This window comes from Epinephelus fuscoguttatus, linkage group LG17 (genome assembly GCF_011397635.1).
Source record: "Epinephelus fuscoguttatus linkage group LG17, E.fuscoguttatus.final_Chr_v1".
Classification (NCBI taxonomy): domain Eukaryota; kingdom Metazoa; phylum Chordata; class Actinopteri; order Perciformes; family Serranidae; genus Epinephelus; species Epinephelus fuscoguttatus.
In genome coordinates, this window is record NC_064768.1 from 28,957,261 (window position 1) to 28,972,619 (window position 15,359).

At 41.2% G+C, this 15,359-nt stretch overlaps 1 protein-coding gene across 1 annotated transcript; it reads right to left on the reverse strand.

The window, feature by feature from the left end:
• Positions 1 to 593: 593 nt before the first annotated feature.
• On the reverse strand, positions 594 to 13,958 carry hepacam2 (HEPACAM family member 2). The gene is made up of 9 exons (XM_049603236.1): positions 13,764 to 13,958; positions 10,115 to 10,474; positions 9,740 to 10,027; positions 5,937 to 6,236; positions 3,988 to 4,113; positions 3,640 to 3,661; positions 3,515 to 3,549; positions 1,586 to 1,659; positions 594 to 1,472 (listed from the first exon to the last, which is right to left on the reverse strand). The coding sequence occupies exons 1-9, from the start codon at positions 13,819 to 13,821 to the stop codon at positions 1,362 to 1,364; spliced, it is 1,374 nt and encodes a 457-aa protein (XP_049459193.1). The 5' UTR covers positions 13,822 to 13,958; the 3' UTR covers positions 594 to 1,361.
• Between the last annotated feature and the right edge of the window lie 1,401 nt (positions 13,959 to 15,359).

Below are 15,359 nucleotides of genomic sequence, written 5' to 3' on the forward strand. Positions count from 1 at the left end.
AAAGCAGACTGCTGCCTTTAAGTGGTCTATTCAAGGTGGGAGGAATAATAGAAAAATAAGTGTCCAGGAGGATTTTGGAAATTGCATATAAAATTTGACCTCTATTTTCTTATCAAATGACTTCTGTGTCTAGTCTGTATATTTACTCCCCGTCCCTTTGCCTCTCTTAAACGTAGACACAGGCAGACAAGCAAGCACACACGTTTTTACTCGTGACAAGGTGTCAGCAGGAGCAGGTGGAGGGCACTCTGCCACATGCTGAACCATCCGTCTGTTGCTGCCCGTCTCCATTTCACGCCAGGTACACAGCATACCAATGCAACAAAGCTGAAAGGAGCATTTTGCAGCAATTTGGTGGCAACAAATACAACTCAAACACTTGTGAGAAGGGAGATCACAGCCAGGACGTCAGACAAAGGCTGACTGTGAAGCAGCAGAACAACTGACATCTTTGCTGGCATCAGCTTTTTCAGGATTTGTGATTGAGAAAGTGTTCATTTCAAGCCCTGACTTTAAATGCCATCCTGTGAAAAAGTGTGAATATAAATGCAGACATTGCAGAATGAAGTACATCTATGAAAAATGACCCAGGATAATAAACAGTTATATCTTTAATAAAGTACAAAACAAACATGTGAATGCAAACTGTACAATAATTTATGAATCTTCAATCCTTTTCCTTGTTTCAGCATTTCATTATATCCATGTTGAGCAGAAAATGATGCTACATTTGTGGAAACAGGGTTAAGTGTTTCTATGGGAATAAATAGATTGGAGCAAAACATAGAAACTGAATACGTATAAAGAATCTGCAGTATAATCCATGTACAATATTTACAGTTAAACCTAAATATATTTCATACAAGAAAATGCATTCATTATAACACTTGTCTCACATGACTCTCATAGGCGGAAATGTTAAATTAGAAGGATATTATTAAAATGGCAATTGAAACGTTAGTATTTAAATTAAACATATGCTTTAAATAGATTGGGTACCTTGTAGGTAACTCATAATATCAACTAAGTTGCTTGGTTTAATATAATCTGAAGTGATCTTCATTTTTGAATGAAAAAGACAAAATAATTTCAATTATACTTTCACATAAAAAAATCAAACATTTCAAGGCATACTTACACTTTCATCTCACAATAATGTCAGCAAAAGTCATTTAACATCTGTCCCAGACTCTGGACAGCAACAGTGCATGATCAGGTTGTGTACTCACACAAGTCTTCTTCATCCCTTGTGCAAAAAACGGGCCACCAAAACCATTATTTCAAGCTTTGACAGCAGAGAATAAAGCTACACAGGAGTCTTCAAGTGAAATGACCGTAAGTTCCATTTTTAACTCTCCAGCTTACTCCAGCAAACTGTGACTGGGGGTTTCGGGAACATGTCTGATCACATCGTAGATAGTGGCGTGCATATCCTGAACTGACTCCAGGCGAGCCAGAGATCTGCACGATGCCTGCAGGACAGTTGCATAGGAACATTTGAAACACTGCACGCAACAATAGACAAAAGCTTTAAATCTCACTGAGCTGTCACTGAATCCATGTCAATGTACAACATGATAAATACCTGTGCAGACTCCATTTTCCCAGGTATGGAGACAAACTCATAGATGCCAAAGTCTTCTGTTGCATCTTCATGACCTGTAAACACACAGACAGTAATGTCAAACCAGTGCATTGGTATCTATTTTGAATCAAACATTACAGTAACATGATGAATGTGATGACACCATGAAACTGTTTTTCAGCTGGGATCAGTGAGACACTTGGTCCTTGTTTGCTTTTCTGCTTTAAACTCCTCCTATCTCAAACCAGTTTTTTGGGAATGACTTTCAGTTAAATGGAAAACCAAGGCCCTGTTCAACCCTATGATCACCTCAAAATATCATGATGTGAGATATGTAGACATGCTCTTTAATGTGGGTGTCCCTGATAAGCAGGAAAAATTATCTCTTAAATGAGCTGTATATGACATTCAGAGAATATTAGAATCTGATTCAGTTGTTTGCACACAGTTCTCAACATGGAGGGCGCTGAGCAAGCAGCTAGACGCTAACAGTGTTAACAGCATCAACAGTGCAATGAATTGAATTCTATTGTCTTATTGATTTTGTGTGATTTTAAATTGATGTACTTTTAATGTTGTTTTGTGCGTTGACCCCAGGACAATCTGGAAATCCATCGGTAAAAGAAATAAAATAAAATAAAAACTTTTTTTTTCTTCCTTTACCTCTGGAGGCACAGCCCTGAGTTTTTCGACTGACGGAAGTGCGGGGGACTCGGCGATCGCTCACGCCCTTCACTACAATCGCCATGTTATTTACAAATACTTCGGGTAGCTAAACTCTGCTGGTTTATATCACATTTTTCACGTCACTATATTACCGTGTAGACTAATCTGATGTTTGTTAAGTCTATAAACACAATGACTGAACAAATGTTACTATTTCTGTGTGCACGTTTTGTAAATAATAACAATAATAACATCGTAGATTAGCTGGGCTAACCGTTAGCTGTTAATGTTAGCCGTTAGCGCTGTAATAACCATAGACTGTATAAAAATAAGGTAATAACTCAATCAACGGTCTGTGAATAAAATATTTTTTCCAGCGGATATCTTAGTAACAACATGATTGAGCTAGCAAAGCAGTTTTGTGTTGCTATGTGTGGTATTTATTCAGTTACGGGAAATCACGATGTCTAGAAACCAACAGTGGCTGCAGCTGACAGGGACAGTTAGCAAAGTTAACATCAGGACGTCATCTGTTAAAAGCCTCCCGTTGTTGGATACGACATGAAATTACTCCAGTTAGCTCAATCATGTTGTAACTAAGACATCCACTGGACAAAAAAAAAAAAAATTTCACATTGGACAAGACGCCGTTTTGGGTTGAGCGGTCGCTATGGATGTGGAGCATGCTGTTTCTGTAGGTACACATTTCCTGGGGACACCTGCACATCTCGGCCACGCCCCCTCCATTGTGATTGGCTAAAGCACAGCATCGTTCAAACTCAAAGCCCCGCCCTTCCCCCTCTCTAGTTGTCTTTGACACAGGGCTGCTGACAGATTGTACAATGTAAATTGCAGAACCTGTCTTGAGAGATTAACCCCAGGAAGACCACTTTGTGGAAGCTAATGGGGATCCGAATAAAGAATAAAGCACAAACAGTGCTAACGACCGTAACAGTGCTGACAGGGCTAACAGTGTTAACCCGCGGGGAAGCAGAGGGTGGGCACTACGCTTCCGCAACAACTCCACGGGTCAGACGGCATTAAACACAAGGACTCGCATGCTCTAAAATGCACATCCTGCTGTGTCTAACACAGCAATAAACAGAGAAGCTTGGGTTACAACACAAAGATATTTCATGTGACTTCATTCTCAGCTCGGAACGCCATTCCTCCACTGTATCTTTACATGGAAAACAGTGGTCTGCTGCTATATTAATGCTGTGAATGCTGTGTGTACAGAACCTTTGAAAAGCAGTAGCTTACCTGAACGATGTGGTCGTTTCTGCTCTGAAAGCGGCCTGCAAACAGGCAAATAAAGCTGTTAGCTGAAGCATAATGTATATTAACAATATTACTGTCAATGTCTGTATTCATTTTAAGGCTCTTACCTGTTGTAAATGCTCATGAGCACTGTTGATAATGGACAGAAAGAGACAGGGGAATAATTATTCACAAATGCAGAACTGGACTTATTCAAATACAGTAGTTACTTTGCCACGGTTACCTTCAGTTTGACTAATATTTGCAAGATATTTACATTCATTATAAAGCCCAATATGTGAGATCTTGGTGCAGAAAGCCGTTAGTGTTGTCTTAGCATCTAGACATGCAGATTTCAAAGATGGAACATGTTAAACAGGTTGCAGGGCCAACTATGAGGGCTGAACTCTAAGAACTATTGTTAGAAAAAAAACAGCTCTGTCTTATCAAAGCAGCAGAATAAGACATCATCTTACCTCTCTTAGGGTGGCAGGTTCTCCTGAGGAAGAACAGCAGCATACAGCCAATGACGAACAAAGAGCAGACGGTGATGGCTGCCAAAGGGGAGACAGGGCTGCCCTCCTGGGTGTGCTTCTCTTTCCCTGTAAACAAATACACAAAGGGACACTGATATTAATATTCACTCTAGCTGTGGTCGACCACACTGGTCCAGACAACTATAAGGTCAGTTGGATTTCCATGAAATTTTGTATGCATTCATTGTTCCCAGGTAAATCTGAATGACTTTGGCATCTCCCTGACTTTACCTCTAGCACCTCCAAGAAAAATCTTGACCACTGCTACAGGGATTTATGCAAAATTTGGTGCTAATATTTGAGGTCTTTGCCCTAGAAGATAACTTTGGTGATATCTCTTCTTCTAGCACCATCAACAGGTCAGTATTTGGATTTGCCCAATACATTGCTGTATGACCAAATGCCAAACAGCCATCTCCAGAGCTGAAAAATAAAGTTTCAAGTTCCCCAAATGGCCACGTGAGGCTGGCTTCAAAAGGGAGTCAATAGACCCCATAGACCCCCATGTTAAAATGCCCAACTTTACAGAAATAAACACGTTTAAGGCCTGGTGCAAAAAAACGCTTTGGGTTTTTAAAGCTTTCAACATTCATGAACTGTATGGGGGGTGAATTTTTATATTCGCATCTGTTTACATTTTATTGAAGCTTAAAGTTACACATATTTAAGGTGGGGCCAGTTGTGACAGGCCATCTGCCAGGTGTCGCTACAGTCTGTGCCCTCACTCTTCTACAGCTCCACCCTCTCATCCAAACATGGTGTCTTCTGGCTTCAGTATTCAAGATGGTCACAGCCGAAATCATGCCATCTTGGCATACAGTTTCTAGATATTATCATACATGTACGTGCTGAACTTGAGGCTTCAAAACAGCAATACACAAAAGCGATGAGTGACATTATGTCAGCTACATCCATTATTTTATCCGATCAGCCCTTAGTCGTACATTGCTAATTAGCTTATGCTAGCATGCCATTAAGTCAAACTAAAATAGAATTGCGTTATTATGAATGCCACTGCTTTTCTTGACTAGTCATACCCAACTGTGCTGTGATTGGCTAGTACTAGCCCTACACTATGACCTCCTTGATCTAATTCTAACCCCTCCGACTTCTGTGTCAAGAACTAGCCAGTCACAGAGTGGGATCCATGATTATACAGTAGAACCTGTTAAATATTAGCTTATAGATATTAGCATATTAGTATTGTCACTGTGCATATTAGCCTGCTCATGTTAGCTTTTACCTTAAAGATCTGGTGTTTGCAGATTTATACAGCAGCTTGCATGACTAGTCTTGTTAAAGGGTCCGTTATCAGAGGCTTCTTTGTTAACATCCATAAGATTTGATGTCAGTAAGAGATGGATGCTGTCATGACTTCTGTTGACTCAATAAACAGCATTTTAAATCATAGCCAGTATCAGTAGTAGCCATCAGTGAGCCTTTCTCAGTGTCACCTGGACAACACATCAATGTCGCGTTCAGGCACACAGAAACTCCACATGCTATAAAACTTAGTCAACAAATACAACAGATGTTATCCACTGTTTACTTTCTCAGCCAGTGAACTTTAATACAGGCTGCAGGGGCTGGAGCCTAGCAACAGAGATAAATGCCAGTTTCGTAACAGCCATGTATATTTCATGTTATATCCATAACCTGGTTTCACTTTTCACCTGTTGTGCACACACTGCTTCAGCTACGGTATTCTGTCCACACAACTGTTCCCAAAGCTGGCCATGGTGTTTGTCATTGTCAAGATACAGCTCTCCTCGCTCATAAACCTCTTCTGCTTTTGGCATGACGCACTGTTTGCAGAGTGTTTATCTCAGAGGATTCCCAAAATCTACCCACGCTTTGCTCTTTCTTGCCATGTTCCACCCTCTACCCACCTGTTCCTAAGCTGGCCACCACCAGAGTAAACTGGGCCTCGTCCTGCTTCTGTGTCACGTTGTTGAAGGCGCGGCACAGGTACTCTTCAGCCTGGGCCAGTCTGTAGGAGCGCACCTCCAGCCGCGGGCCCTCGGTGATGACTTGGGTAGAGTTGCGGCTCTTAGAGATCCAGACGTAGCTGTTGGGTGGGTTGGAGTCAGCCTGACATTCAAAGAAGACCAGTTCTCCGGGGTTTATGGTGAACACCTCTCCTGTCCGCAGGCCCTGGCCTGAGTTCACCTCCAGGTTGTAGGGGCCATCTGCAGGGGCCAAAAATAGGGCAGAGAAACATGACAGTTTGCTGCTGATATGGGACTTATTAAACAGAATGATTACTTTTCTATGAATTGTCTCATCTTAATGCACTGTGGGGCAGCGGTGGCCAAAATATTTTGAACTCAGGGTCATAGGTTCGATACACAGGCTGACAGGATGAGTCCAGATGGGGAAATGAAAGAGGAGTGCTTGCCATTGAACAAAGTAGCTCCAGCGGACATAAGAACAAAAGAACAAAACGTTCAGAGATGTTTCATGTTACACATATATATTAATGTAATTTAGTACATTTTAATGGCAAAAAATGATGTTCTAAGATTTTAAAAGATTCTCCTTGCGGTGTCTCAGTGGTGTGTCCCTCCAGCATGTCTAAGCCAGGTATTTAAGTAAGATTTCTGTTGTAAGTCTGTTAAGATAGACTTCATTATAACATTACAAGATTAAGTGGCAACCCAAACACTTCAGTTGTAAGCAGGGGTGTAGCACTCTGTGTACAGTGTATACAAAGTTCAGTCTTTCAACCGATTTATTCTGCCAATTTTAATTTAACCTTGGCACTAAAAATTGCAAACAAAACCAAACTTTTCATTCCACGCTTTTTAAGGCTAGGTGATTAGTCTCACCCACTATAACGCCCCTGGTTATAAGCATAGAAATGATGTGAACTGAGTTGTAAATTGTAATTGTTACTATTCATTAACATTTTTCCATTGAAATGATTTTAGATAATTGTTTTTGATTCTGATTTGCACTAAAATGTGGACACTTTTAAGGCTAGACTTAAGACCCACTTTTACTCTAAAGCTTTTGAGCGCTCCTGAACTATTATCCCCTTTTTTTTTTAGTCTTTTGTATTTCCACTCTCCAATTTGTTCCTCTACTTTTGGACTTGTGTACATGGGACTATACATTACATTGCTATGTATCTTGAGCTCTGCACTTTGTTATTTTGTGATTTTACCTTTATTGTACAGCACTTTGGTCAACCTAGGTTGTTTTTAAATGTGCTTTATAAATAAATTTGATGATTTGATAAATTCTGTTCTGCGCAAAGGTTCATTGATATTGTTTTTGTGTGCCAATGAAAGGTTTTCTATATTAAGTGTTGCATGAACTGCACTCAAGGCAAGGCAACTTTATTGACATAACACATTTCATGCAGGCGATAGTTCCATGTTGTAAATTCACTGACACAACACAGGGATATGATGTCACCTTGTGTAATGTTTACAGTGCATTAGGTGTGGCACTCAGTAGTTTAGTTCTGCTTAACCTTGCATGCAAAATGAAACCATAACCATGAAATCCATCCATGAACACTGTTTGTTCTCTGAGTGATACCAATCAGTTATTAATGTGACGTGTGGCATTTTGAGATATTTGAATATTGAGGGGGTTGTGTCCCCCCCAGTATATATTATAATTACTGCCTGGTGAGTTGTCACTCATATTTTAACATTTAAAAAAAGACTTCAGCATTAAAAGACACTGAACAGGGTAAAACTGAGGGAGGTATATAATGATAGTATCCTTGCTCTCTGCAACACAAACGTGATCTGCCTATGCAAACAGGAATGATGGTGATGCTAAATTTACTAGCGCTGCAAGTCTTGGTGCCAAGTTATTGACTCACCCACAGTTTGAGCACGCTGACTGAAAGGATGGAAAAAAATTCTGTCACGCCATAGATAGATATACTTCATGCTTTAGGTCCCATCAATACATTAAAAAATCAGTTTTGTAAGAATTAAAACACATGGCTCTGAGTGTAACCTCAGATTGAAGTTTATCAGTATATCTACACACTTTTTGGTAAAACAGAGAGGCTCTGTTTAACTCTGCTCACATGCAAATGCCCATAACAGTCACATGTTAATAGTTGTCAGAGAGTAGTCCGACACTCACACATATTTACATATGATCTCATACAGTGCAAAGAAGGAGCAAAAACAAAGATAGATGTATTCAATGTATTTCATGAAATCCACAGGCTATTCTGACCTTGTCATGTTACTGTATCTAGTTCCAGTTTGTGCCAAATTAAAAAAGACTTATATGTGTAAGAAATTACACCACACTGACTTATTACTATGACTATGCCTGCATAGTTGTCTTTGTGGTATCTCTCTGTTTGGTTCATTTAGGTTTTATCCTGCTTAGGTACAAGTTGACAACAGCTTGTAAAATAAAGATCGCACCTGCCATGTTAGAGATTTGGCAACCAGGGAGGTAAAACAAAATCTGATTCCAGTCCCTGTAAAATTAGCTGAGCATTATGGACTTCTCTTTGCTGTAATTTATCAAGTCTGGCGTTCATAGCAGCTACTTTCACATGAAAAACAGTGATCAGAGTGAGCAGCATTCTGTTATGCCAGACTCTCTGAGCTTGAGAAGCTGTTGGCTATGAGACATCAACATCCATCTCCTTATATTATAAAACACTTAAGATTGGATTCTCACAGGGACCACATTGCAGAATTTCTGGAAACCAAATGGGAACCAGATTTGCAGATACAGGTGGTCTTGGTCGACATGTTCTCACTCCCAGCTCATCAGATACAGCAGCTTGGTTAGAAGCCCTCTATGCCTCAAACTATGATGCTCTACATATAGCATCAGTTCTGCAGGTGTCAGTTTCTGCTCAGTACATGCATACAGTGTCTTTTCAAAAGCAAACTTTGGGGAATATCACTTTATTTTAGGAGTTTCATTTAGGAACCAAAACTACCCTGTCAGATTTTATTTAAAAAACCTAATTCGGGTCATAAAAAAGCACATTTGTAATGTAAGTTATGTACATAAGTTATGTACGTACATAATGATGTCACTTAAGGACTCACGTATGTGACTTGGGTTGAGTTCATTATGATACCATGCAGGACATGAGCAATGGTCTCCTGGGTGAAAGTCCTGTGTTTGTTTGACCAATCCATCCACCTCCCTAATGGGGACTTTGACAATCTTTATCATGCGTCACTCAACTTCCTCCTTTACAGCCATGTAGAGCATGCTGTCGGGAGAAGTTTGCCCAGAGGGCTTTCTGCCAGAAAGGGATTTCTTGTTTAAGGGTATACTACGCAGAATTGTCGGTTACTGTTTGTAAATACGCTCGCCAGCGAAGGTGAAAGTAAAAGCAAACCCCAGATTCACTCTCGTTTGGTGTTTCTCCTTGCTATATTTGCATTTCTACTGTGTTGTATCTCTTGGAGCACTGTGGGGGTAAATGCCCATAAAGTGATAATTGAGAGGGATTACTTTGAAAGAGTCCATACATTGTTTTTAGGGAAATCCTGCATAGTATATCTTCAGGATGGGAAGAAAAATCATTGTTTGGGTTAAAAGGAATAGATTGCTGCCAGAAAACATTCTAGAAAAATTTCTTCCATGTGGCGTAGTGCTGTAGAGTTAGGAGTGAGAACGTCCTGCCTTGAAACAGGGATAGAGGAGCAGAAGGGAAAAGATAATACAGATGAGTATATCTACTTACAATAGACGTTGAGCTCCACGGCCCTGCTGTGCCGGCCCTGGCTGACAGCGTTGCTGGCCACACAGTGGTACGTTCCCTTGTCCTCCTTTCTCACAGGACTGATTAACAATGTTGAGTTGTCTTGGGAGAAGTGGTATCTGTCACTTGGACCTAGTGCAACGTTGTCCCTTAGCCACTGGAACACAACTCTTGTTCCTCTCTCGACAGAGCAAGCCCAGGTTACATTTGCCTTGTCTTCAACAACTGCATATGATGGGCTCTTCTCAATGACTGGAGTGGACACAGGGACTGAGGTAAAAGGAAAAAAGAGGTTAGGGATGAGTCTATAGATGACATCAAACTGGTTGTTATGACATGTGATGGGAAAACACTTACCGTCCACTGTTACATGCACAGTTCTTTCCTCCTTGATAACCAGCCCTGTCTTGTTATGAAACTGTATGTTGAGAGTTAGGTGGTAATCCCCCTCATCGTCCTGGTTTAATTTCCGGATTAGCAAAGAAACATTGGGTTCTCTAAAGAGGAGGTGGTTGCGGTACGTCATGTCAGTGATTGCAGTCTCTTTGGTAAACGTCACCAACGTGGTTCTGGTGCCGCTCGGCCTGGTGTGGGACCAAGTTCCCTGGATTTCAACTTCATCCAGCGGGAAGCGAGACTCAACAGACAGGAGCACGGACTTCCCTTCAATACCATGATGGACCAATGTCGGGATGTGGATGAACTCAGAGCTGACTTCTGAGTTGGAGGAGTTGGCAGGGAAAAGAAGAGGAGGAGAAGGAGGGAAGCAAAGAGAGTTACTGTACAATAAGTGGGTCGTTAAAGGTATGGACAAACACAAAGCTTCCATAGAGCGTCTGTTAATCACTGAGTGTGTTTCTGTTTCCCAAGTGTTAATTTCTCCCTGTAAATCTAAATAAATATGGGATGGAGATTAATACAGAGACCAAGATTTAGGAAGCCAATACCCCATAATTAATATCTTTAAAAGTGACAATTTCCATATGAAAAAAGTAAATGTATTCAGTGTTTTTCATTAAAGCAATATGGCACCAATTCATCCTGCAATACCTGACTTTTTGGACACTTTTTACAGCGTACCAAGCAACATATAAAGTTGGTCTGGCTATTGTGTTAGCCAAGAGATGTCAATTAACACATCCAGCAGACACCTAGCAGTAGCATCATTTATTTGAAATTGTGTCTCTGGACACACGACACAGTGTAATTCCAATATTCACTCCCCTTTTATCTCTGTTTTGGTCTCCACCAACTCCTGAAGTAAATATTTGTCTCTTTAGTTGCTAAATGCTTGGCTCGGCTCGCCTGCTGTTTGGTGCTGACAGAGGCTGAACAGGCAGAGTACAGACAGTAAGATTTGTAGTCACTGGAAACAGCTGCCTGCTGCAACTGGAACTGGCACCCATGAGAGTGTTGGTGGTGGGGGGGGACCAACATAGTAAGTTCTTGTAGGTAAAACCAAAACAATGAGCTAACAGATGCTAAAATGCTCCAAAGAGGGAGACTGCAAATTCTGCTGTGATGATATGATCATATTGTGGTATCGTTTTACAAAAGTTTGTCATCCAAATGAACAAACTTGAGCCATTTGTGGTTAGAATTTGGCTAGAAACTTACTTACAAACTGGTTTGCTTTTGCTTACTTTGATTCGTTCTTCCCTTCTTTTCATGTCCCCCCACCTAAAAACACTGGTATTGGATTTATGATGCTCATGTTACGGTATTTTCTTTGTCTTGTTTTATTCATATTGTATGCCGAAATGAGTTTGTTTCATGGAGAGCAAAGTAGTAAACATATGAATTAAGTGAGTCAATTAAAATTCACATTGTTATTCATATTGTGCTATTGATTAGGGAGGGTGTTAGTGACAATATAAAAGCAAAACAGAGCTATTTTCATTCAAAGATGAACCCAGTCCTGTTTTGTCTGTCTAATCTCATAATCCATATCCTCGTCTTTAAGGTGTCCAAGTCCTGAAACCGTGGTGAGTTAATATTGACCGAGCTCACTACAGAGTGTCATTGTTGTCAGACAAGGACGAGGCCTGTCTCTTTGATCCCGACTCGCAAAGCAAACACTTGGGCTGCCTGAAGTCACTCGCTAAGTGTTGATCTATGGCACCTTGTCTTCTGTTGAAGCACTGGGTAGTTGCCAGGGCAGTTAATTCACTGGTAACCAGCTGAAAACAAGTTGGAGAAGTAAACACACCAAGAGTGGGAGGAGGTATGATTGTTTTTAAGCAGCTACTGTTTCAATTGAAAGTATCTTCCATGAGTTCAAGGGTCATTAATATCATATCAGAGCTACGACCTGGTGGTTTTGTTTTACAGGCATTTTTGACAACTGTAAACTTTATTTTCTGGGATTATTTATTTATTTATTTTTGACAGTTTGAAGTTAAAAAGTGAGCGACTGTGTTTGGATGCCAGGTTGTGTTAAGCGCCAGCATGTGAGTAGGCAGTTACTGTGAAACAAACTCACTAAAAACCTCTCACTTTTCTCTAACTTGTGTCCCTTTGTCTCACTTCTGGCCGTGTACTGTCTCCTGCTCCATTTCAGCATTAAAAAAAACTTGAAGAACTATTCATGAAAGGCTGTTAATTTGCTATATGATCGCACATAATTTACATCTCATGCAGTAAAATCTTGAATGAAAACGAGGGGAAACTTTGAGAAGTTAGATTTGTTCTCTTCCTCACATCTCTATCTCTGTAATCTCTTTTTTTCTTTGTTACCCCTCTCCCCACTGACCCATCCACACTTCCTCCCCAGGGACGTCCAGCTGGTGTCAACCAGGTCCCTGGTGACTGCTGTCCATGTTGCTAATCACAATAGATTCACTGTGTGTCTGGTGTCATCTCCTAAATAATGCATGCAGAGCAGACGCCCCATCGACACGTTCCACTCTTACAGGCCTGTAGGCTAGTTTCTGTGTGTGTGTGTTTGTGTGTGTGTGTTGTCAGTAGCAGGAGTGTGCCTGTGTTTACACCAGCTGAGATCCGGTGAAAAGACAGAATGAGGAGGAGTGTGCCGAGCCCGCTCCTTCACTGTTGTCCCCAAACAACACAGATAGTGTTGTGGTGATACCAAGGAGATTACAGTGACAATGGCTTTTGAGGTGAGAGGATATCTTCACGTAGTGGACACACACACACACACACACACACACACACATATTCAAACAACTATTGTGTGGAGACCCAGGAGCACCTGCCTCTTATCACCCTCACACACACATCCAAGTTGTTTGGACACTAAACAAAGTCTCCCGGTCCGTGTCCACACGCCACCATCTTCTGTCCTCTTTCAGATAAGACAAATAGAGCTCCTCAAGGAGGGTTGATGATACAAACATCAAAGCAGGTGAGACTTCATGTTTTTAGGGGCTTTTTCTGTTAGATTTATCTGGTCATGTGACAAACTCTGGTATCTGTCTGTACCACTGAGTCACAGAGCTGTGGCCTGGGTCACTTCTTCTTTCCACCGACAGCCACCTGATGTCTTTACTTACAGCCGACAACAGTGGAGAAGCTAATCCTGTAAAGTCACACGGCGATGACTATGGAAAGGACATGCAAAACAAACCATGACAGACTCTAAAATTATGCTTTACAGACTCCACCTTACACTGAAAAAGGCTGAAAAAGGTTGAGGTGCTTTAGTGTAAAGAACTCATAGTCCAATGTATGTTTATGGAAGTTTGATTTTTTACAGAAACATACAATGAAAGTCCTGAATTCACTTGTCGTGCCAAAAGGGATCCTTTTTTGTTTTTAATTTTGTAACCCAGTTTCATTATTGCTTCTCTGACTTGAACCTTTTAAAGACAAAAGATTTCACAAGTGAACATTTTGTTACTGCACACCACAAAAAACTTCCTCAACTCACCCTCAGCTTTACCCTGCCAACCAAGCAAACACAGCAACCACAGCAACTGCTATAGCTGCACCAACGCAACACTGACAACTCAAGCAAATCATCCCTCCGCGGCAACTGAGCGCTCACCTGTTAGGATGAAGAGAACAGAGCAGACGTAGAGCGCTGTTCCTCCTGTGGCCTCCATGGCATCTTATCCTCTAGGGATATGTGGGACTTCTGACAGGCAGGCAGGCAGGGAGTGAGGGATGTAGGAAGGAGGAGAGGAGTGGAAGAAAAAAGAGGTGGAGGAGTACGATGAGGAGGAGGAGAGAAATGTGACTGGTTGTGGTGACAACATTTGCCAGGGAAATAAGAGGAGCTGCCTTTAGTCTGCGTGTAGCCAGGCCCCTCCCATGTGACACCAGGAGGAAGAAGAGGTCCACCTGGCAGGGACACAGCACAGCATGGTCCTCACACACACACAGAGCTGCCCTAAGGCTGAGGGTTTTACTCTGTCAAAGAGAAACTGAGACATAAAAACTGTAAAAGGATAGTCAAGTCTTTACATTAGAATACACCAGCTGCCTGCTGCTTCAGTCCCTCAGGCTGTGAAACAAAGAACAAGCAGACACACAGAGAGCTAACGTCTTTCACTTTGGTTAAGTTACAGAGCCGGCAACGGGCAGCAATCAGCTACCCTGTCAGTAATGATTTGGTAGTCTTGGAATTAGAGGACAGAAAGACAGAGAGACAGATACTGGGGTGAAATGGACTGTTGTTGTGACATGGACACAAGTATCACTGACCTTTCAAATGCCTTCAAGACAGATTTTCATCGAGACCAGAGAGACGTACAATGACGTAACTTATATATTATTTTTCAGCCCTGGAGGAGATATTGCGGGGGGGGGGGGGGGGGTTATTCCATGATAAAAAAGCAGAGGGAAATCTGTTGTCAATTTTTGTCCAGCAAGTTGTTTTGCATTGCTGCAAAACAAAGACTTGCTTGTGCCACAACCAATGTCTGTCTAACTCTAGGCATAAGTCTGTATAAAAGACATTTTCACATGAAGAAAGTGGGTTTTATTTTTTTATAGATATGTTAATATAAATCATTCAAATGTTTTTTCTCAAAGTTCAAACAACAGACAAATAACAGTCACATGTTGAACACTTAAACGCTCACTATGTCCGCTCAGTGGCTTTTTTTTCTGTATGGTCATCCTCTGAAAGGATGTGGTGAAACTTGGGACTGAACTGAGCAGTGAATGAATTGGGGCATTGTAGGTTGAGTAAATGAGTGCCTAGTTTGGTGATGGCACCATTTAATACAGTGATTATTTTCTCTGCTGGCCGTTCTTCGTGGGATGACCATTTGCAGGGGGAACCTGATTAAAGTGAGGTTTTATCACATCAACAGTACAGTAGCCTATTTGTTGGCCTGGACACATGATTTGCTGAATATGACACGGAGTCATCTATTCGTGGTGTTGGAAACAAATCCACCTCACAAATTTAACAAGAGAATAAATGCAGTCCGAAATGATTTAAGCAAAAGTAAAAAATGAAATATGCAATGTTCAAACTTAATATTCTTTTACTAAAAAAACTGTTTTCTCTTGTACCTTTACTGTATGAGGCAGGCTCTGTTCACAAAACCTGCAAGTTTCCTTTCCACCTTTAGATGGGGTCAGTGCATCATCTATTTGACAGTCCACCACTGGTTTAGAGAACTGAGCAGGT

Excerpts from the sequence above, each read along its gene's own strand:
- hepacam2 (XM_049603236.1), bottom strand. The coding sequence starts at position 13,821 with ATGGAGGCCACAGGAGGAACAGCGCTCTACGTCTGCTCTGTTCTCTTC. Across the intron at positions 10,028-10,114 it reads TGTGCATGTAACAGTGGACG|TCCCTGTGTCCACTCCAGTC; the intron begins GTAAGTGTTTTC and ends CTTTTACCTCAG. Across the intron at positions 6,237-9,739 it reads CGTGGAGCTCAACGTCTATT|ATGGCCCCTACAACCTGGAG; the intron begins GTAAGTAGATAT and ends TGGCCCCTGCAG.